The sequence below is a fragment of the Taudactylus pleione genome, unplaced genomic scaffold, assembly GCF_031769625.1.
Source record: "Taudactylus pleione unplaced genomic scaffold, aTauple2 ptg000004l, whole genome shotgun sequence".
NCBI classification, from domain to species: domain Eukaryota; kingdom Metazoa; phylum Chordata; class Amphibia; order Anura; family Myobatrachidae; genus Taudactylus; species Taudactylus pleione.
In genome coordinates this window covers 7,748,978-7,772,093 of record NW_028284407.1, presented here as the reverse complement: position 1 = coordinate 7,772,093, position 23,116 = coordinate 7,748,978, and the positions used below count along the sequence as shown (strand labels likewise).

Genomic DNA, 23,116 nt, shown 5'->3' with positions numbered 1-23,116 from the left:
ACGGACCCGGCAGGGGTGCCGGCACACACATTTGCTGATGTTGGCAGCGGAGGAGCGATGGGGTGTAGTGCGGCCATGCTGCATTCGGCAGCATGGCATCGCTAGCTACATCCTCATATCTTTCTGCGGAATCGGGATCCTGACAGGGTTAACATACTGACACTTGTTGATCGGTATGCTAACCCCCCCCTCTCCCTAACCCTCTCTCTTTGGTGCCTAGCCCTAACTTCCACCCCATGTTCCTGAACCTAACCTCCCCCTCCCCCTTGTTACTTTCCTCCGGCATCCCGAAGCCAGTCAGAATTCTGGCGCCGGTAAGCGTCGGCAACCAGACCGCCGGGATACCCTTTTTGCATGTACAAAAGATCTGAGGATGCGACAGACCACCTCCGGTAGTGTGGGTACACACTACAACATTTGAACGATTTTCTGTTCCGATATGTCGAAATTGCTCAAGATATCGTCTAGTGTGTACCCACCTTAAGGTGTGTGTGGGTGGGGGGGGGGAGAGAGGGGAGTACAACTCAGAGGTGAGCTGTGAAAATATGAGGAGGCATGACCGCATCATGGCCCTCATTCAGACCGACTCGCGAGCGGCTGTCTGCACGCAAGTGGGTCGATGGTCTGCACTGTGCATGCGCACGACGGAGGGAGCTCCGTCATGCGCATGCGCGAGATGCGACGAGCGAAGGACTTTCCTTCGCTCGGAGTGTCTCATCAAAGGGGGCGTGCTGTCGATGTTGACTGACAGCACGCCCCCTTTGGTGGGCGTGCCGGGGGCGTGCCTGCCAGACGGAGGCGTTCCCAAGGGAACGCCTACCGTCTGAAGTCGGCCCCACTGACATCACTAGTGATGTCAGTGGGAGTGATTTTGGCTCTGATAGAGCCAAAATCACTCCTGGCCTTGCGGTTAAAAAACTCAACCGCAGGCTTTTGCTCGCAGTCGCGATGGTCAAAACCATCGCGACCATCATCCTGCACGCTCGTATATGCTGTGGGTGGTGACCCACAGCTATACGAGCGTCCAGGAGGACGCTCCATATTAATGGAGGTGGGCCCTGATTCAGAGCGAGCGCTCTGGCCAGAGCATCCGGCTCTGAATCAGGGCCCATGTGTAAAGCTGGGTACACACTTAATGATATGTACCCAGCCCTTTGTCTCATGCGGTGGGACCCGGCTGGGGTGCCGGCTTCGGCAAGTGCATACACAATTACCGATGCCGGCAGCGGGGGGGCAAGCTGCATTCGGCAGCATGGCCCCCGCTGACGATACCGCCCATCTAACCTGATTGCAGATCCGATGGGCACTGTCGCTGACAAGACGTGCGGGAACACGCATTGTCAGCGACATAGCGGGTACACACTTGCCGATGTGCCCGATATGTCGTCCGATCTGCTGATGTGCCCGATATGTCGTCCGATCCTTGCAGGCTGGTAGATATTCTGATAATGAGGGGAAGTTAGTTCCAGAATAGGGGAGCAGCACATAAGATGTCTTGAATACAGGAGTGGGAGTAGGTAATCAGCGAGGTGGCATGGTAACAATCAGAGGAATATTGGAGGGGGTGAGAAGGAGTGTGGATTAAGATGAGGTTGGAGATGTAGGAGCAGGAGGGGTGATGATCTTAAACTAACTTCTGTAACGGAAAGGGAGCATGTTAAGCTGTAGAGCAGGGGTGGGGAACCTTTTTTCTGCCGAGGGCCATTTTGATATATATATAACATTATTCGAGGGCGGTGCAGGCCATGTACCCTATGTATGATGTCACATGGGGGCGGAGCCACAATTGCCAGTGATTACAGCAATGCCAGGAGCATCCTGAGGATGTTCCGGGGAGCTGTAAGGGCAGCGCTGTGACCATCTGAAGGGTCCTATGGACGCTCCAGGTGGCACTACTGCGTAGATTCTGGCTGCAGAGTGTCATTCTAGGCACCCTACTAGCCAGATGAGGCTAGCAGGAAAAAGCTCAGAGGGCCAGACCAAATGATTCCGCGGGCCTTATACGGCCCCAGGGCCTGAGGTTCCCCATCCCTGCTGTAGAGGGAGAAGTCGCATAAGAATGACTGTAAAGAAAGAGAAGGCAACCAGCAACATTGATGATGGATATGAGAGGGGCGAGGTGGGAGAGGAAGGCGAGAGAGTGGGAGATAACAGAAGTCTAGGTGGGAGGTGACAAGGGCATGAGGGGTAGGTAGATTTGATGGTACAGAAAAGGAGCAGCTAGAACGGTAGAAGGACAGCCATGAGAGGTCACTATCACAGAGCCCAAAGGAGTTGGGCATTTGAAGAAGGAAAAGCTGGTCAACAGGAGCTTTGCGCTTTACATTTTACATAGCTACATATGAAGTTTTGACTGAGTTGTGTTTAATAAGAAAGGACTAGGTAAGATTTTATTAGAGGAGGTTTCAGTTGCAGATTTTATATATTGCTGATAAGGGAATAAAACCAAACAAAGCGATCTCCTGTTCTGCATAGGATTTAATGTACAATGTGACTCTTTCTGCATAGGATTTAATGTACAATGTGACTATTTCTACATAGGATTTAATGTACACTGACTCTTTCTGCATAGGATTTAATGTAAAATGTGACTATTTCTGCATAGGATTTAATGTACAATGTGACTATTTCTGCATAGGATTTAATGTACAATGTGACTCTTTCTGCATAGGATTTAATGTACAATGTGACTATTTCTGCATAGGATTTAATGTACAATGTGACTATTTCTGCATAGGATTTAATGTACAATGTGACTCTTTCTGCATAGGATTTAATGTACAATGTGACTCTTTCTGCATAGGATTTAATGTACAATGTGACTCTTTCTGCATAGGATTTAATGTACACTGTGACTCTTTCTGCATAGGATTTAATGTACACTGTGACTCTTTCTGCATGGGATTTAATATACAATGTGACTCTTTCTGCATAGGATTTAATGTACAATGTGACTCTTTCTGCATAGGATTTAATGTACACTGTGACTCTTTCTACATAGGATTTAATGTACAATGTGACTCTTTCTGCATAGGATTTAATGTACACTGTGACTCTTTCTGCATAGGATTTAATGTACACTGTGACTCTTTCTGCATAGGATTTAATGTACAATGTGACTCTTTCTGCATGGGATTTAATATACAATGTGACTCTTTCTGCATAGGATTTAATGTACACTGTGACTCTTTCTGCATAGGATTTAATATACAATGTGACTCTTTCTGCATGGGATTTAATGTACACTGTGACTCTTTCTGCATAGGATTTAATATACAATGTGACACTTTCTGCATGGGATTTAATATACAATGTGACTCTTTCTGCATAGGATTTAATGTACACTGACTCTTTCTGCATAGGATTTAATGTAAAATGTGACTCTTTCTGCATAGGATTTAATGTACAATGTGACTATTTCTGCATAGGATTTAATGTACGATGTGACTAATTCTGCATAGGATTTAATGTACAGTGTGACTAATTCTGCATAGGATTTAATGTACACTGTGACTCTTTCTGCATAGGATTTAATGTACACTGTGACTCTTTCTGCATAGGATTTAATGTACAATGTGACTCTTTCTACATAGGATTTAATGTACAATGTGACTATTTCTGCATAGGATTTAATGTACAATGTGACTCTTTCTGCATGGGATTTAATATACAATGTGACTCTTTCTGCATTGGATTTAATGTACAATGTGACTCTTTCTGCATAGGATTTAATGTACACTGTGACTCTTTCTGCATAGGATTTAATGTACACTGTGACTCTTTCTGCATAGGATTTAATATACAATGTGACTCTTTCTGCATGGGATTTAATGTACACTGTGACTCTTTCTGCATAGGATTTAATATACAATGTGACTCTTTCTGCATGGGATTTAATATACAATGTGACTCTTTCTGCATAGGATTTAATGTACAATGTGACTCTTTCTGCATAGGATTTAATGTACAATGTGACTCTTTCTGCATAGGATTTAATGTACACTGACTCTTTCTGCATAGGATTTAATGTACAATGTGACTATTTCTGCATAGGATTTAATGTACGATGTGACTAATTCTGCATAGGATTTAATGTACAGTGTGACTATTTCTGCATAGGATTTAATGTACACTGTGACTCTTTCTGCATAGGATTTAATGTAAAATGTGACTCTTTCTGCATAGGATTTAATGTACAATGTGAATCTTTCTGCATGGGATTTAATGTACAGTGTGACTATTTCTGCATAGGATTTAATGTACGATGTGACTAATTCTGCATAGGATTTAATGTACACTGTGACTCTTTCTGCATAGGATTTAATGTACATTGTGACTCTTTCTGTTTCAGATGCCCCTAGATCTCTCTCCTCTAGTAACACCTGTTATAAGAAGCAAAATCGAAGAACCAGCTGTAGTTGAAACAACTCATCAAGACAGTCCATTACCTCATCCAGAGTCTACCACAAGCGATGAAAAGGTTGGCAAATCTATTGGGATTAATATGATTTCTCTTTTAATGATCCTCAATACTGCAGTGGAATTATGGACCCCAAATGCTAGATTAGTAAAGAGATGGGTGTAGTTTATTAAATCACGGTACAGCTACTTGTTCACACTAAATTGTTCCCTTTGTGTTTGGTAGGAAGTGCCATTGCCAGCTGCTCGGCCCACATCTACCATTGTTCGTCCACCATCACTTCAAGTCCCCAACGTGCTACTTACAAATTCGGACTCAAGTGTTATTATACAACCGGCGATACCTTCACCAACATCCAGCACTGTAATCACCCAGGCACCACCTTCTAACAGACCCATAGTGTGAGTAACCTGACACAGGAGACTGTTCCCCTATGTTCCGAGCCTGCAGCGCAATAGGCGGGCTAGCTGGTGTAGTACTGTCAGCCGAAAAGCTTCTTTAATATAATTTAGGGACTGACTCAGAGACGGACGCAATGGCGATATTTCCGCGATTTATCGCTGGTCTGCCCGTGCGTCAAGTTACTTTACTGTTGGCGGTCGCAGCAACTATTTTCCGCAGCGTGATTGACCGTCAAAAATGCAGGATTGTCGCTACCCTTTTCGCAGCGTGTCGGAGACTGCAACTGCGATCCTGTACACAGAAAATATGGCTCTGGCGTCTCTGTTCCTGCCGCCATTCTTTAAAGTACGATTAATGACCAGCGCGCATCTCAATACAAATCTAGGCGTATGCAACATTCGCACATCCACTGCGTACACAGATGCGTTGACATTAGCGTCCATCTCTGAATCGGACCTTTTATTCCAGAAGAAACTATAATGCTGACTCTGTCTTTTTTTTTTGTTTTGTTCAGCATGTAGCAAAAAAAATTTAATTGAGATGTAATAAAAAATGTAGAACTGACTGAATTGAAATCTTTTTGTAACGGTGCCAACACCTAATATTAATGTGTGAGTGTAAATATTTATGCAAGTAGAATATTTGGAGATCATTTACAAAACATGCCCGATGAGCCCTGCACAATACCTTGGTTATGCAGTATACTTTGAGAAATGGCCATGACAGGACAGACTCCTTTATCTCATTTCAGAGCCTTAGGGGTTTTTTTTTTTTTTTTTTACTAAAGTGCGAGTTTTTAGAAGTGGAGATGTTGCCCATAGCAACCAATCTGATTCTAGCTATTATCTTCTAGAAGGTGCTAGATAAATGTTAAGTAGAATCTGATTGGTTGCTATGTAACTAAACCCCTTACTCTTCAAAAGTAAATCTCGTTTCTGCTGTGCATCCTCCATACTTCATAGGGAAACGCATTCACCTTACACAACTCCACCCCTCTGTCTATCCAGGTTGATTCTCCTCCTGATACACACAACCCATAAGCCAAAGGTCCTGGGCAGAAATCAGCTGCTTTTGATACAAAAAAGGAAAAGAAATATATGCCCACAATTGCTTTTACCCATATAGTACATGATACCAGTTGTGTGGCAATAGTATTAATGTCATATATTTTCTACGAAACAAAACTGTTGTCGGCGCTATTATTAATACTGCAAATCTGTGTGTATGTAGCAAATAAAAGCAATGAGGATTTTGTTCATATTTTGAGCAAAAGATTTAAGCTTGCAGCCCATCATCAAGCAACCACAATTCTCTGCACAAGCATATGTGCCCAACACACCATTACAGTAAAGTGTCCTCCTCTCTTAGGTACAGAAGGTAGCACCCTGGCAAGGGCTGGCACCTTCCAGAGCTGTATTTACATACGCAGCTCTGGCACTTTGTAATTAACCTCCTATTTGCTTTCAATTTTAATGTAGTTAGCAAAATGATATATAATATATGTTTTACTGTTTTCATAAATTAGTCAACACTACAGTGGTCTACATTCTGCACCCCTCTCATATTCTATTAACATGAGTTTAAAAAATATTATTAAAAACCATATGAAAAGCGTAGGCGTGCTTTCATACCTACTAACAGAGTGCGAGATATCTCAGACCTAAGGAAGAGATTAAGTGGGGGTGTCGCCCAAACAGCCAATCAGATTCTATCTAACATCTAGTACATTCGATAAATGATAGTCTGGTTGCTATGGGCAACACCCCCAGATATCCTCGTTGGAAGGTTTGATAAATCTCACCCATAGACTCTGCCGTCTCAGGCAGTTGAAATAAATAATAAACTGGAACATGCCGCCCTGTGTAATTTAGATTGAAAGCAGTTTGTATTTGCTGATTTGTAGCCTGATACCACTACGTTTACAAGCAGCATGTACATTTCTCTCTTTCCCCTAATCTTCTGATGTGCTCAGTCTGCGGTTGGCTTGTTTTATTTTTAAAGGTCAGAACCCTGCTTTTTTTTTTCTATCCTCAGACCAGTTCCAGCTCCTTTTCCTCTATTGTTACATCTACCTAATGGACAAACCATGCCTGTTGCTATTCCTGCCTCAATCACAAATTCCAATGTACACATACCTGCTTCAGTCCCAGTAAGTCTGTATGTGTGTGATTTCTCCTCCTAGTGTTAATGTTTAGATAGAGCAAACTTCATTTCCCTTGTGTTTATCACACCTTACATTTTCATTTCTGACATGTTGTGGGTTTTTTTGGCAAATGTCAAAGGTTATAAACTAGAATTTTGTTGTAGGTAAATATATTACTAAGGGATGGTGATACGAATCGAAATTTGCCGCATTTCTGTATCGGAGTGATGGCAATTGTATTGGAAATCTTGTTTCTGTTTCCTCCACTAGGGGGCACAGGCAGACAATGGGTATAGCCTGGAGAGAGAGTCTGGGCACCAAATAGTTACATATTTTTTGCCATCAGCCTAAGCCTCACTCTCCACTATACCCCGTCCCCTGCCCAGGTTATTCAGTTTTAGTTTTGGTGCCAGGCAGGAGCGGGCACCATTTAGTGGGGAGCTGCTATTAAGTGGTCCCCCTTGGTCACTTTTGTCGTCAGTCTTCGGGGGGTGGGGGGCAGGGCCATAGTGAAGATTACCGGACCCTTGTTATTTTGGGGGGCGTGGCAGTAGGCGTGGCCACACCTTCTTAAAAATAAGATGAAAGAAATAGTTTTTACTGCGCCTCTCCATCAAGCCCAGGTAATTAGTATCGCTTACCCTCTTTTCGACCTCTGGTGGGGGCAGTTTCCTGTCAACAGATGTTCCAGGGAGAAATCTGCCCTGTACCTGCATGCATGAAACCTCTTCTCTCATGCATTGCTGTGATGGTTAAACACTGGTGGGAAGATTTATCAAAGCCTGGAGAGAGATAAAGTACCAATCAATCAGCTCCTAACTCGTGTTTACAGGCTGTGTTTGAGTAATGACAGAAGCTGATTTGTTGGTACTTTATCTCTCTCCAGACTTTGATACATTCCTCTGCTGCTTCTGCTGCCTCCAATGCTGATAATAGACTAAATCCGGCAGCTCTGACTGTTAAGGTGGGTACGCACCTAGCAGATATATCTGCAGTTCTAGTGATCTGCAGATATATCTTTAGATGATGGTCGTTCATATACACTGAACGACCATCATCTTATAGGCAGCCGCTGGCCAGGGGGCAGGTCAGCCACCCTTCCCATGGCTGCCGATGCATGTGTACTGGCGGTCGGCTGATCGGCCGTACACACTTGCCGACGGACAGATATGTCTGCAGATATATCTGTCCATCGGCTGTGCAGCACAGCCGACGCGATATATCTGTGAACGACGTCGTTCACAGACATATCTCTGGTACACACTAGCCGACGGGCACCAGATATATTGGCCGATCAATTGATCGGCCAATATATCTGTCAGTGTGTACCCAGCTTTAGGAAGATGGATGTAAAGTGAGCAATCCATGCTACTTCTAGCACTGATTAGTCGGTGCTACAAGTGTAACTGGCTGAAAAGTTTTAATGTATCCGTAATCCTTCCCATGCAAGCTAGGGTTTAAGTTACCTGCACACTGCCAGCTTTGGGTGGGTAACTTGGGCTCATTAGCAGAACATCATTTCAGATATGGAACCATGTTTGTCTAAATCAGGGGTTCTCAAACTCGGTCCTCAGGACCCCACACAGTTCACATTTTCCAGGTCACCCAGCAGGTGCACAGGTGTATTCATTACTCACTGACACATTTTAAAAGATCCACAGGTGCAGCTAATTATTTCACTTGTGATTCTGTGAGGAGACCTACAAAACATGCACCGTTTGGAGTCCTGAGGACCGAGTTTGAGAACCTGTGGTCTAAATAAAATGTGTTCATGATGAATCTGATTTTAATTGTACTGGCTGGAAAATGTGACCATCTGAAATCATCATTAAATGACGTGTGCATTCATCTGCTGAGCTCGCTCCTGCTGATCCAGCCCAACCACCATGCAACTGGATCTTTGCAGCATGGCTCGCCGTGTGTAGGCAAATTGGAACAGAGCCTGATATTTGGCTGTACCTCCCAAGATCATTATCTCAGCTGAAGGAAGGGTTGTTTACGAGTTGTACATACTTTTATATTATTTGTATTTACACTCCCTGAATGTCTGGGAGGCTCCCGAAAATCGGGTGGTGCTCCCAGCCACCTGGAAGAGTGGGCAAGTCTCCTGGAGCCACTCCCAACTTCTCGAGTAAAGTGGGTAATACAGACAGCTGGTGACACAATTTGCGCTGAATCGCGTCCTCGTGGTCCCGTCCCCTGCTTTACAACTCCGGTAATCACAGCATTGCCTACCGGGGGAGGGGCCACAATTTTGACACTCATCCAGCTCCGCCTACTTCTGTAGCTCCATGGTTTCCGCAGTGCCGACCTATCTGCACTGTCCTGGAGGCGGCAGCCCAGAGATCGGCAAGTACTACCTAATGCTAATTCAAGTTTCTGTAGAGCTAATGCAGAAGTCTGTGCATCTGTAAGTGGGAAACTGCTCCGCCCACTCTCGCATAAATTAGCTTCTGCAAACGCGTTGTATGCTAAAACTCGCTATTGGCTTCCATGAAGAGATGCTTCCGAGTCTGACCCAGCATGGCTGCATTCAATCTGTTATAGGAAATGCATGCACAGTTTAGTAATATAATTTTTATAAACCTTCTTTGTATTTATTGAACACATATAATGTTATGTTAAGCAATGGGTGGCATTCATTATGTGGCAGAAACTATAAGTTTTATTAAAGTGAGGTTTTAGTTGTTTTATTTAAGTTCTAACAGTGGAACTTTTACATCATTGCAGTATTTTTTCCTCATTGTAAATCTCGCCCCCTAGTGGGCAGTTCTTGTTGTGTTTTCATGAAATCCGTCTCGTTATTTATGAAACAAGACTTTTGATTTTTTTCCCTTTAGAAAACAGGGCTTACCATTGTTACCTGATTTTTTAATGAGTCTATAATTAAGCTTCATGAATGAAAGCATTTTACAATTGTGATGCCTGCTTCCATTTCAGTTTGTAGATACATTTGGAAATGATTTGACTACTCAGGCTATATCCATAGAAGTTAATTAATATGTACTTATGTAAAAAAAATTTTTTGATGTGCTGTAAAAGAAAAAACACTGACTCTTATCTAGTACACTGTGTTTGTATATCGAGAACAGATTATATTGTATGTAGGTTAGATGAATTGGTATAAGTGTTAGATCTGCTCTGTTGCCCTTGCAGATTGTCAGACCGGTCACCGTGGTGCCTACTGTCCCAGGGATTCCCGGCCCTCCAACCCCACCACCTGTCCAGTCAGAAGCAAAGCTGGTAACTATTCTGCTGCAGTTTATTGTGTGGTTGCTTATTGTCTGACTATAGTAACGGTTGATGTTCAATGTAACATGCTAATACTGTTCCAGCATTTAATGTCTACTGTTCTACATTCTAATCATTCTCTTAAGCCGGGTACACACTGAAACGATGTCGGCATGATATGTCGTTTCCGGACGAATCTGAACGACACATTGGCCGCATCCCCCAAAGTGTACAGCCAATATGCGCACTCCCGCGGACGCTTGCAATATTGTCCAGTCGGCCAACCGGACGATATCGCAAGCGGCCCCGTTGCAGCTGTTGAAGGATGTTCATCGTTGTTCATTACTTTGTTCTAATGTGTACCCATGATCCGATTTGTCGGCCCGTCAGGCTGACATATCGGCTGGGCAAACATCGCTTCAGTGTGTACCCGGCTTTACAATAACTGTGGTGTAGAATGCTGCCCATTTATTAACCCTTTCATGGCTATTCTATATTTTACTTTATTATTACACTGTGGGGATCTTGTTTCCGTTCTACTAATTACTGTGGCCAATCCAAATTTTTGTGGGGGAACAGACAGGTCTGGCTTTTTTTTGTAATTGGTTATTTTCATTCCTATGGCACCACAATGCGTCCCGTTCTGTATGAGCACAATTATACATCATTACATAGGATGACCATTAACGCAACGATCCAACCATATTCAGTTTGGAGTATGGGGGAAATGAAAGCGACTCTGGGGGAAGTATATCAAACCTTTTAAAGAACGGAGAAGTTCCCCATCGCAACCAATTGGCTTCTGGCTGTCGTTTTACAAAATGTACTGGATAAATGCTAGCTGTAAGCTGATTGGTTGCTATAGGAAACGTCTCCACTTAACCACTTCTCCACTCTTTAGAACAAGAGTAGGCAATTAGCGGCCCTCCAGCTGTTGTAGAACTACATATCCCAGCATGCCGTGCAACAACTTTAGCATGGCCAAATAGCAGAGACTCAGGTGGCATTCGGGGCTTAGTTGTGCCCCTTTGTACATGGTTTTGGGTGGGAATTCGTCCTGTTATATATTCAGTGTGGGCAGGGATGGGAATAGCACCTGTTTGTGAAACCAGGATAAAGGTGTCCAAAGAGGATCAGTTATAAAATACGTGATGCCCTGAGTCGCTGATTCATTTCACAGTACATTACAGGAACGTTTTCTGATTCCGTAGTGTACAGCAAAGTTCTTTCTCTCTTTGTTCTGTCTCCTTTCTGTGAATGAAGGGGAAGATGGATACAAAAGTACCGTTGTGTTTAAAGGGTATGCAGCCGGGAAGCCGGCGGACCTAATCCCGACAGCCGGCGTCCCGACTGCTTTATCCCGTCGAGGGTGAAATGACAGGCGTCTAAATCTAGACGCCTGTCATTTTACCAAAGCCGGGAGCCTGGCACCGGCATCCCGATCGAAGGGGCGCCGGGCGTGGACAGCCGCGGGGGGGGCTCCCGGGGGGGACTTGGGATTAGGCACCCCCCGGGAGGTTAGGGTTAGGCTAGGAGGAAGGGAGGGTTAGGATTAGGCACCCCCGGGGGGATTTAGGGTTAGGCACTCCCCCGGGGGACTTAGGTTTAGGCGGTGGGGAAGGGGGGGGCTAGGTTTAGGCACGTAGAAGGGGAATTAGGGTGAGGCCCTTGGGGGAACGATAGGGTAAGGCACCCCTAAGGGAGGGTTAGAGTTAGGGGAGGGAATTAGGTTAGTGTATACTTACCTTAGGGACGATCAGGATTTTCACCCATGTCGGGCAGCCGCTGTCGGGATTCCAACCACCGGACTTGCGTCCGGCGGTAAATCATACCGATTCCATTTAAAGATATCTCATTTCTGACACTCTGCTTAAGCAGACTCCTTGTTTTTCCTTTGATTGCGTTGTGCACAGGAAAATGCTGCTTTTGTTATGATCTTGGGTGAATCATTTTGGTGGGAGACATTCAGTTTGCACATAAAGATGTGTCAATACATCATCGCTGCAGTCAAGCCAAGTCCTGTGTGGCACAGCTAGTGCCTGGCATCTTTTTTTTTACCGAAAATGCATCTTGTTTGCAGTGCGCTGTTCCTGGGATGCACCAGGAGACTGATTCATCTGATATGTGACACCTGTATAACTGTGTGCAACTGTGTCTCTGAATCTGTATAGAAAGCCCTACGATACAGCAGCCGCAGCTTGTTTCCACGCAAAGGTCCGTTGTGCTTCGTATTCAGACTAAGTCGCACACAGATATGCAAGTGCAGCATATGCAATTAATCAGTGCAGTCTCCTGGTGCATTCTAGCCCCATCATATTGCAACTAAGACGCATTTTCACCAAAAAAGACACAAAGCACTAGTAAAGTTGCACAGGACCTGGCGGCTCACTTGTGCCAGGCATCTCTCATCACCTGGCATATTGAGACTAGGCGGTATATTTACTGAAGTGCGGGTTTTTAGAAGTGGAGAGGTTGCCTATAGCAACCTATCAGAGTCTACTTAATATTTATCTAGCACCTTCTAGAATAGGCCCGGCCAAAAGGTCGATCGCAATCTGCCGGTAGCTTGCAGAGCTCCCACCGGTAGATCGCTGTCAACTCAATCACAGCAACTGTGAACAGTGGCCACTGAAGCGATCAGTGGCTAAAGTAGCCTGTGGTCGATTCAGAGGCCAGCGTTCCCGGAGATGCAGTGCGAGGGTGACGTCATGACGTCACCTGTGATGTGAGGAGCCTGCACGCCTGCTGGATCCATTTAGATCCAGCGACTGCGAAAGCCCTGATGGCGTGGAGCAGTGACAGCGTGAAGACCAGTAAGTACTCCACAGGGGTGTGGGTGGGCTGTTCTGCACTGGGAGGGGAAGTTTTTACTGGGGGCACTACATAAGGGTCACTACTTTAGGGGGCACAACTACAGGGAGCATTGCAGAAGGGCACAACTACTGGGGGCATTGCAGAAGGGGCACAACTACTGGGGGCATTGCAGAAGGGGCACTACTACATGGGGCATTGCATAAGGGGCACTACTACTGGGGGCATTGCATAAGGGGCACTACTACAGTGGTCATTTTATAAGGGGCACTACTGTGGGCATTGTGTACAATGGGCACTACTGTGTGTAGTAACATGAATAAGGGACACTACTATGTGGTGTAATGTGAATAAGATTGTGCTGCTGTGTGGTGTAATTTGAATTGGGGTTACTATGTGTGATTTCGGCAGGACAGACCCCACGCCCCTTGCCGCGAGGTCACGCCCCCTTTTGCATACCACGCCCCCTTTTTCGGGCTTGGTAGATCACAAAAGGTTTTCAGCTTTAAAAGTAGATCACCAAGTCCAAAAGTCTGGCCTCCCCTGTTCTAGAAGATAATAGCTAGAATCTGATTGGTTGCTATGGGCAGCATCTCCACTTCTAAAAACCCGCACTTTAGTAAATCTACCCCCAGATGTATGAGAACACGGTCAGTCATTATTGGGGGGTTTTAGCGGATATATTTCCTTTGCCCCTACTTCTTTCTCTATAATCAAATCTATATAATAATCCTGTGCCCAGTGGGAGGGCGCTTGCCTCCCGTCCAATGACCCACTACTAGGGAGACAGGACAGACCTAGGAGAGCCCTCCAGGAAATTGGTAACTGGCAGGCTTGGACTGGGCATGAGACATATGCCCCCTGGCCGATCCGGTGTTTGCTGATTTGGGCTGCTGCCATCTGTGGGCGGTGGTGCCCCCTGCAGCCTTAGTAAGGCAGGCAGCATGCACCTCGCAGCCTCTTATGTCCCAGCCTATGGCTCCACCCCCATTTCCCCCTGCTTCCTCCATTGGCTGAGCTGCCGATCACAGTACGTCACTCAGTCCCAACCAAAGTCTGTCAGTGTCAGCATTAGGCAAGTCTCCTCTGATCTGTGATCTGTGCTGGTATCTCGGACCTTCGGTGTAAGGCTAAGAAGCAGCAGGGACGGTGACTGTAAATTCCACTACTCTCTGCTGTACATTAAAACATTGTTGAATACTGTACTGATGACACAAATTGGTGTTTACATATACGGATGATTCTAACCAGCACAATACAAGTTACTCCTGAAAAGTTTTACACTACATATATCCTTAAAAATAAATACCATAATCTTATTGGAAAACTGCTAGATACTCTAATATAGCTACATGATCTTTTCCCCATACTGGAGAACTTCCAGACCTGAGAGCACCACTATGCTTTTCACTATTTCATGGAAATTGGATCAAGGCAGTCAGAAAGCATCACCCGCTGCTTGTGTCCTCTGCGGCTCTCCGTCCCCCTCCTGTGGCCACATACAACATCTCCAATTATGTATTTATATCATGCTTTCAATTTTTAGTTATATATATATATATATATTTTTTTTTTTTTTTCATTTGTGAAACTAGAAGCCCAAATATAATGTTTCAGTTCCACTGTGTATGCATGAGCTGGCTTATGCAGGCGCACATCTACATACTTCATGGGCCATTGCTTGCTCCCCCAGACTAATATGTGCCAGCCAGCCCCTGGAGTCGACATGCCCAGATAGAGCAGCTGATAGAGGGTGGAGCAGGACTACTCCGCAGTCAGCACAGGGGGCGGAGCAGGACAGCGCGGGGGGTGGAGTAGGGGGCAGACTGAGGTGACTCTGGTCCCTTTATTAGTATATTATAAGATTGTAAGGTACTTCTCTCTGAAGGTAATTAACAGTAATTTATTTATTAACAATTATTTATACAGCACTGTACCCCGATGCCTGTAGATAAGAGGTTCACAAACTTTTCCATGACAGTTCAGGTTTTAAGGATATTCATGTTCTTCTGTAGCTAATTTTACCTCTTTGTGGTGCCTCTTTATGTATGGTATCATATATTTATATGCTTTAGGGGAGTGGTTCCCAAACTTTCTCAGTTGGAGGCACCCTCTAGGGCAAGGATGGGGAACCTCAGGCCGCGGAATCATTTGGTCTGGCCCTCTGAGCTTTTTTCTGCTATCCTCATCTGGCTAGCATGGCACCCTGCAGCCAGAATCTATGCAGCAGTGCCACCAGGAGCGTCCTTAGGATGCTTCAGACGGTCACACCGCTGCCCTTACAGCTCCCCACCCCTCTCCATAAGCACCCCTAAACCAAAATAATTACTGTGCAGTCCCGTTTTTTAAGTAGTTAGTTAAACATAATGTAATAAGTATTTAAAGTAGAAAGAGAAAAACTGTGCTATTCTAACCCTTTGCCCCCTCTGTGTCTCTCCCTTTGCCCCCTCCGTCTCTCTCCCTTGCCCTCTCCATGTAACTCCCTTTGCCCCTCTTCTTATCTCTCCATTTGCCCCTCTCCATGCCCCCCCTCCTTACTGTTAGTTGTGATCTTCAGCGCTGTTCTGAAGCATCACTTCCTGTCTGATCTCCCACAATGCACTGCTTTGTAGGACCCCTTTCAGCAACAGGCAGCCTCAGGATTTACTGCCTTTTGCTTTACAGTGACTGCTCTCCCATCGCTCATTGCATCCCCCCTACTCGTCGATCCGCTCTACTTCTTCCCGCCAACCCCTCTCCCACCTGTGCAAAAAACAAAACTATTTTACACACAAAGCCCCTGGCACCCAGGTTAGGGAACCACTGCTTTTAGGGATTAACAAATAACAAGCATACAAAAAGTAAATTAAGTGCAGTAATATGGTATTACTAACCAGTAAACCACTGTGCTGTCCATGAAATTGTGTTTTAATTATTATTATGTTTTCTGCTTAAAATGATTCTCGCTTTGCTCATCTCCCCCTCCGGTTACTGATTATAGTATGTTCACATCATATATGCTGGTTTAGGTCGAGCTGGTCATTGTAGTTCTCAAACCACATCATTATGGTCCATATGGATTCCTCACTTTAGTGCTGAGAGCTTCCATCTGCTGAGAAGTAACATGTTGGACGTCGGGCATCAGTGCAGGCGTCAGTTGTCTAATCAGCGACAATCCGACAACCTGTCTCTGCTTTGTCCACTTACAGACTTCAGTACTAAGAGCAGGGTCTCTCAGACTGTATGATGGTAAATGCTTACCAAGTGCACCATAATTGTATTCATGTACACTGGTGTAGTATATTTTTTGTTGATTTTCATAATGTCAACATGAGAGTGTAGACCTGATCATAATATCGAAATTCAACATGTCAGCATGCTCACAATTGAGACATTTACCAGGTCGACATTCATCATGTTGACTGTTGAAATGCCCACCTGGTATGGTGGGACGGCGTCCCCAGCGATGTCTTCCAAGTCCGGTGGTCATCCGATGATGAGGTCTGGCAGATCCAGCTGCACTTGCGGTGGCGAGTATGCCTAATCCGGTCCCTAGTGCCTAACTTGGGTTTGGTTTAAAAGATAGACAATGTCTATATAGACAACCGATGTTAGACAGGCAATAGGTTGACAGGGTTGAAATGGATGAACACTTTTTTTTTTTTCTAGCTCTAATATTCACCCTAACCCTCCCTAACCTTAACCGTCAAGGTAAATGCCTAACCCTCCCTCCTAGTGCCTAACCCTAACCGTCCCTCCTAGTGCCTAACCGTAAACCTCTGGTAAGTGCCTAACTCTAACCGTCCCTCCTAGTGCCTAACTGTAACCCTCCGGTAAGTACCTAACCGTCCCTCCTAGTGCCTAACCGCAACCCTCCGGTAAGTACTTAACCCTAACCGTCCCTCCTAGTGCCTAACCGCAACCCTCCGGTAAGTACCTAACCCTAACCGTCCCTCCTAGTGCCTAACCATAACCCTCCGGTAAGTGCCTAACCCTAACTGTCCCTCCTAGTGCCTAATCGTAACCCTCCGGTAAGTGCCTAACCCTAACCGTCCCTCCTAGAGCCTAACCCTCCGTTTCCTCTAATAGCCTAACCTAAAAAAAAAATGTGTCGACCATATTTGTATTAATCTATTGATCTTGTCAACCGTCTATCTAGACACTGTTGACATTTTTACTGTAGATCTGTTGACTGGAACCCGTCTAACCCTTCCACTGCCAGCCTATGCAGAGTGTAGGCAATTTACATGTCGACATTCTGCACATGTTGACATGTCCAATGTCGACATTTTAGCAATGAGGTGAATGCTGATATTTTGACTATATCCCATTCATACAATCATGCCTTTACTTGTTCTAACTCTGCCCATTCTTATAGATAGACAGATATGTAATATATTTTCTAAAGAGCCATTGGGATAAACATGCCACTGGCTGGGAACGTGGGCTGTAAATAATACATAGAGGGGGGCTGCATGTTCAGCTAGTATTTGATCAATGTTGGTTTTCCCAAGGGATGCACTTGCACAGCACAGTACAGCTAGTTCACAGGTTCTCAAACTCTGTCCTCAGGACCCCAAACAGTGCATGATTTCCAGGTCTCCTCACAGAATCACAAGTGAAATAATTGGCTACACCTGTGGAACTTTAAAAATGTGTCAGTGAGTACACCTGTGCTCCTGCTGGGTGACCTGCAACGCGTGAACTGTGTGGGGTTCTGAGGACCGAGTTTGAGAACCTCTGAGCTAGTTGGATTCAAATTCAACAAATCTCTGTAATCTAATAAACTTCCACCCCAGAACTTCTCTAGTATCCTGATGCACAGTGATCTGTTACATTTCAGTCCTAAAACCCATTGGCCAAATTACACTTCTATAAGGATCTTTCAGCAACAATGTAATGACACCACACCAGTTGGCAGACCGCAGGCTATAGAATCCACATCAGTTGGACTGTTCTTAGAATGCACTTATGTCAGGTCAGTTGGTAGATTGTACACCAGGGACATTCAACATGCGGCCATCCAGCTGCCGAGTAACTACACCTCCCAGCCTGCCCTCTCACGGTTTTGCTATTAGGGCATGGTAAAACTGTGGCAGGGCATGCTTGGATATGGAGTTCCACAGCAGCTGGAGGGCCGCCTGTTGACTCTCCCTGTTGTACACTACGGGTCAACTGTTTGCTATGTATCACTGAGATGGGATTGTGGGGATAGAGGGCCTGATTCAGAGCTGAACGCTCTGACCAGAGCGCTCGCTCTGAATCAGGGCCCTCCTCCATGAAAATGGAGCGGCCTCCTGGACGCTCGTATAGCTGTGGGTCACCACCCACAGCATATACGAGCGTCCAAGAAGATGGTCGCAATGGTCTTGACCATCGCGACCATCGGACTTGCGACGGAGACCCTGCGGTAGGGTCTCCCTGCCACAAGCCTTGGAGTGATTTTGACTCTATCAGAGCCAAAATCACTCCCACTGACATCACTAGTGATGTCAGTGGGGCCGGCTTCAGACGGTAGGCGTTCCCATGGGAACGCCTCCTTCTGGCAGGCACGCCCCCGGCACGCCCACCAAAGGGGGCGTGCTGTCAATCAACATCGACAGCACGCCCCCCTTGGTGTGAGACTCGGAGCGATGGAAAGCCCGTCGCTCCCCGGGTCTCGCGCATGCGCACGACGGAGCTCCCTCCGTCGTGCGCATGCGCAGTGGGGAACATCAACCCGCTTGCGAGCGTCCTGACGCTCACGAGCGGGTCTGAATGACCCCCAGAGACCGAAAGGAAACCCCACATAACACCTAGAAGGTTGGGGAGATGTGATTTGGGATTTTAAAGAGACAAGGGGAGAGTGGATTTGGGAGTAGACTATGGAGTTTGTGTGTGTGTGTGTGTGTGTGTGTGTGTGGTCGTCTGTGGGGTTTAAGCATCAAGCATGGAGAAGTTGCCCTTAGCAACCAATCAGCTTTGAAGTAGCATTTATCAATTACAGTCTATAAAATAATAGGTAGGAGCTGATTGGTTGCTATGGGCAACTGCTCCACACTTTTCACTGCTTGATACATAAAGCCCTGCGTCCATGGAAAAGCTTTACCATAGCTTGGTAGGTCTTTTTACTTTAGTAATAAATTAAATCTCTACTACACCTTGTATTATTACAAGCCATCCGTGTCGGCACATCCGCTAAACATTGAAATAATTACTTGTGTCGGCACATGCCACTTTCCAATCGTTCAGTGCAAATCTCTACTTTTATATTGGAGTGCTCTACTTAAACTAAGTGAAAGAGCTGGAGGGGGAGGGAAGAACAATCAGGAGACCATTAAATGAAGTTCCACCCTGTGGGATCCACCATGTAAAGACTTTAGTGACAAACTGTGACTTATCTTTCCACACAGTATGAAGCCAGTAGGTTTACTGCGGGAGGCTTCTATGGAGAGCTGACAGAGGGCAGGCTGGCAACAATTCAGAAAGCCATATTAACGCAGTTTCGCCCTGCATGGAACCTTGTGTTCAGCAGAATTCTCCTGACCTGCCTCTGCATGCCAAGCTCATCAGCAAACACCTAATGAGCCCCCCCCTCTAAACAGAGCCCTTCCCCAACCTACTTCATTTCCCTCTGTCCTCTGGGGGAGGAGAGACAAGACTTCATGAGGACTGATGATGCTGCAAAGACCACAATAATGATAATTAACTTGCTGAATTTAGAAGATTATGCTGTTAATTAGTTGCAAAATAAAGATAAGTAATAGAGCAGCAGATGGCGGGATAACACCCAGGAGAAGAAGGGTTATTACTCTGATGAGCTTTTGTGGCAGATATGAAATATGGATCCGATTCTTTCATAAGTTGTTCCTAGAGAATATTACCTGCGTTCTGTAAGCCGATGATGGAGCGACCTATTCCTGCCACATTTCTTGACAGATGTCTGTGGGGTTTGTTTTCAAGGGTACATAATACACTACTAACGCAGCTCTCTGTATACAAACATAAAGGAGAATGAGAAATGTGTATATTAAATATGTATTCTAAAGTCCTGCTGCTACAATCTGTATATAGGAAACTATGTATTCTGCAAGAAATACAAAACTTTACTCAGGATACATGAATTCACATATTGTCATGTAAGCAGCTAGCCCCCTCCTCATACAGACAGGCCTGGATTTATGCCTTTCCCCAGCCTATTGTGCTATCCGCAACCCCCTTCATTGTCTCAGATATCCAGGGCCACCGACTCTTGCTATATATCCTATATATGGAGCATATAAATGTTTTCTGCTACTAATGACCACGCTGGCTGGCTGGCAGGCAAGCGATAATACGATAATACCCGGAGCATTGCATTACTGCTACACAAATACACATGTGCAATGATGCTTAATATGTTGTCATTTTACTAATTCTGAATATTGGGCCTGATTCAGAGCCGTTCGCTATTTGCGGTCGTTCGTTCAAAAACAAGGGGTGGCTATTCAAATGATCCGTTCGCAAATTGCAGTCTGTTCACACCTCTAAGTCTGAACGAGCGAGCAAAGCATATGCTCGTTTATTTGATAAAAACGCCCCCTGGCCGCACGCACCATACGTCATGTCCGCTATTTATTAGATTAATCGAGTACATCGTACAGCGTATGAACTGCTCGCTATTCTTGTGGTTGGTGTTTTCAACCGCTATTTTGCGAGCAGTTCTGAGTTAAAAAAAACCAAGTGAAGTGGTCAATGACGCTGCTGTATTAATTATGCACTCCCTTAAAACGCCAGTTTTAACCTTTAAGCACGCCTGCGTTCGGATCTCCACTCCCCGTTTTCAAGCACCTTCCCCTGTTACCACCCACATACGCCTCATTCTGTCACTCAAAATAGCAGGCCCTCGCTATATTGCTTACCAACGATTTTCAGCCGCACTGACTGTTTCGCGCATGCGTACTAAAAACCGTACGTATGCGCAGATGTGCGAACATCGCTCGGAACGAGCGTACTGCCGCTAGCGAGTGGCTCTGAATGAGGGCCATTGTTATTTTGTAATTCCCATTGCCACCCGCACTCTGTTACTTGATCCATTGGTGGTGAGCCATACGCTGGTTCCCAGGGAAGTGATTTACTGGATCACTAGTGTCAGATGCAACCGTACAGATATTTTGAGGATAAATGGGGTGAATTTATGAAAATTGTTTCCCAGGTAACTAGGAAGAGCAAGTGCTGTATATAGCAATGCGTCATTTGTTTTCATTCATTTGTATATAGCAATGAGGCTTTTGTTTTTTCATTTTCTAATGCCTAATGCTGGCCATACACCTGCACGACCAGCATAAGATCCGATTCATCATACGATTTCCCTACGACTCCCCGGAGCGCCCTGGCAGTCCCGGCAGCATGTTTGTTGTTTTTCTTAGCACAGGATCTGTCGTATGATCGATACTGTGCCTCACGTGATCATTAGGGAAACAGTCATTGAAATTATTTGAATTGCTGCACGATGGATCGCATGAACAAAATAAACGGCACGATCTGCACACGATACGATGGAACATATGGGCTGCACATTTGATCATAAGATCCGATTATAGGAGCTGCGGGAGGGCGCATCGGATCTTATCTTACTAAAAAAATACATGATTTGTACAAGATCCATCTTATGACTCATCGGCCCAAAATCGTGCAGGTGTATGGTCAGCATAAGAGACCAATGGCAGCACAGTATTGCAGGGCCGATTGTTCCGCATGGACTCTGAAATGTATTTGGCATTCCTGGGCCAAGACTAGGAGGTGGCTAAACAGTCACACAAATATATTCCTATGAGCGTGTTATAGTGTTCATTTTAGGTACGGCACTGGGAGGGTGCCCGGAAAAGGGGGATGGCCATTAGAAAAGGGGACGTGTCTTTAAGGCACACCCCCCTTTACATCACTCTCGGGGGCGTGCCCTGAAAGTACCGACATGCCGGGCTGCCCCCAAGCACTCCTGTCTCAGTGAATAGATGGGGGTGCATGCACCCGGCATCCATTCATCGGCTGTGACTGCTGCACCGCTATTTAGCCCACCCGAGGGACACTGCGGCCCGCAGGAGGGGACGACACCCGCAGGCTGTATTATTTGGGCCTAGCGGGCACGCTAGTGTTATGGGATTGTCACGGGCGTGTTGCAGTTTTGGCTTTGTACTCGTGCTTAATCACGTACATTAGAGGCCATTCTCTGACAGAGATTCTGCAAGTGGCGGCAATTAATAGTGAGTGGGAGAGATACTGGGGAGTGTCATCATTTCTGTAGACAGACCAGGTGGTTGTTTCTTGATGATCCTGCGTGACGTGAATCTGACACACAGCTCAAGTGTGTGCTGACCTTCACAAAGTTATGGATAGCACAGGTTCTCAAACTTGGTCCTCAGGACCCCAAACAGTGCATGTTTTCCAGGTTTCCTCACCGAATCACAAATGAAGTAATTACCTCCACCTGTGGATCCTTTAAAATGTGTCAGTGAGTAATGACTACACCTGTGCACCTGCCAGGAGACCTGGAAAATGTGATCTGTGTGGGGTCCAGAGGACCGAGTTTGAGAACCTCTGGGTTTGAGAGATTGGATCATCTTGGAACCGGGTACGTGACAATGCCCATGAGATCTCACCCCCCACATGCAGAAATGTTTGTAATAGATTGCAGAGGTACCAGCAGTCCACACGGCAGTGTATGCAGGGCCACCCTGAGAATGAGGCAGACTGACACTGTGACAGGGAGAGGACTTTGGGGGGGAGGTGTATCAAACCTTCTAAAGAGAACAAGTTAATTTCTCTAAAATGATACATTCTAGTATTTAGATGCGCTTGAGAAAAAAAAAACCCTATTTGAGTGTAACAGAAAGAGGAAGCAATGTTCATAATATATTGTTGCATTTTACTGGTTAGATTCAAAAAGTGTCAGAAGCAAAGTAAAAGGTCGGTTATCAATGTACCGTACGTAATACAGGGTAGATGTGAGTTGTCCAAACCACTGAGTTGATGGTATACAAATAAAATAACCTGTTTGTTCAGGTAGGCATGTGGGGGTGGGGTGGGGCCTGGGTGATTGGGGGATTGGTATAGCCTGCTAATTAAATGTAGGGATAATAGTCCTTGATCAGAGAGGTGTGGAGACCATAAGG

General features: G+C 45.5%; 1 protein-coding gene across 5 annotated transcripts in view; it reads left to right on the top strand.

Moving 5' to 3' along the window:
* ATF2 (activating transcription factor 2) overlaps window positions 1–23,116 on the top strand; it is a 118,364-nt gene that overhangs the window by 36,007 nt on the left and 59,241 nt on the right. For all 5 annotated transcript variants that reach the window (XM_088473587.1, XM_088473358.1, XM_088473347.1 and 2 more), the window contains 4 exons: window positions 4,352–4,480; window positions 4,646–4,821; window positions 6,857–6,971; window positions 10,122–10,208. In XM_088473587.1, coding sequence (XP_088329713.1) covers window positions 4,352–4,480; window positions 4,646–4,821; window positions 6,857–6,971; window positions 10,122–10,208 — 507 coding nt within the window. The remainder of the gene's footprint in view (window positions 1–4,351; window positions 4,481–4,645; window positions 4,822–6,856; window positions 6,972–10,121; window positions 10,209–23,116) is intronic.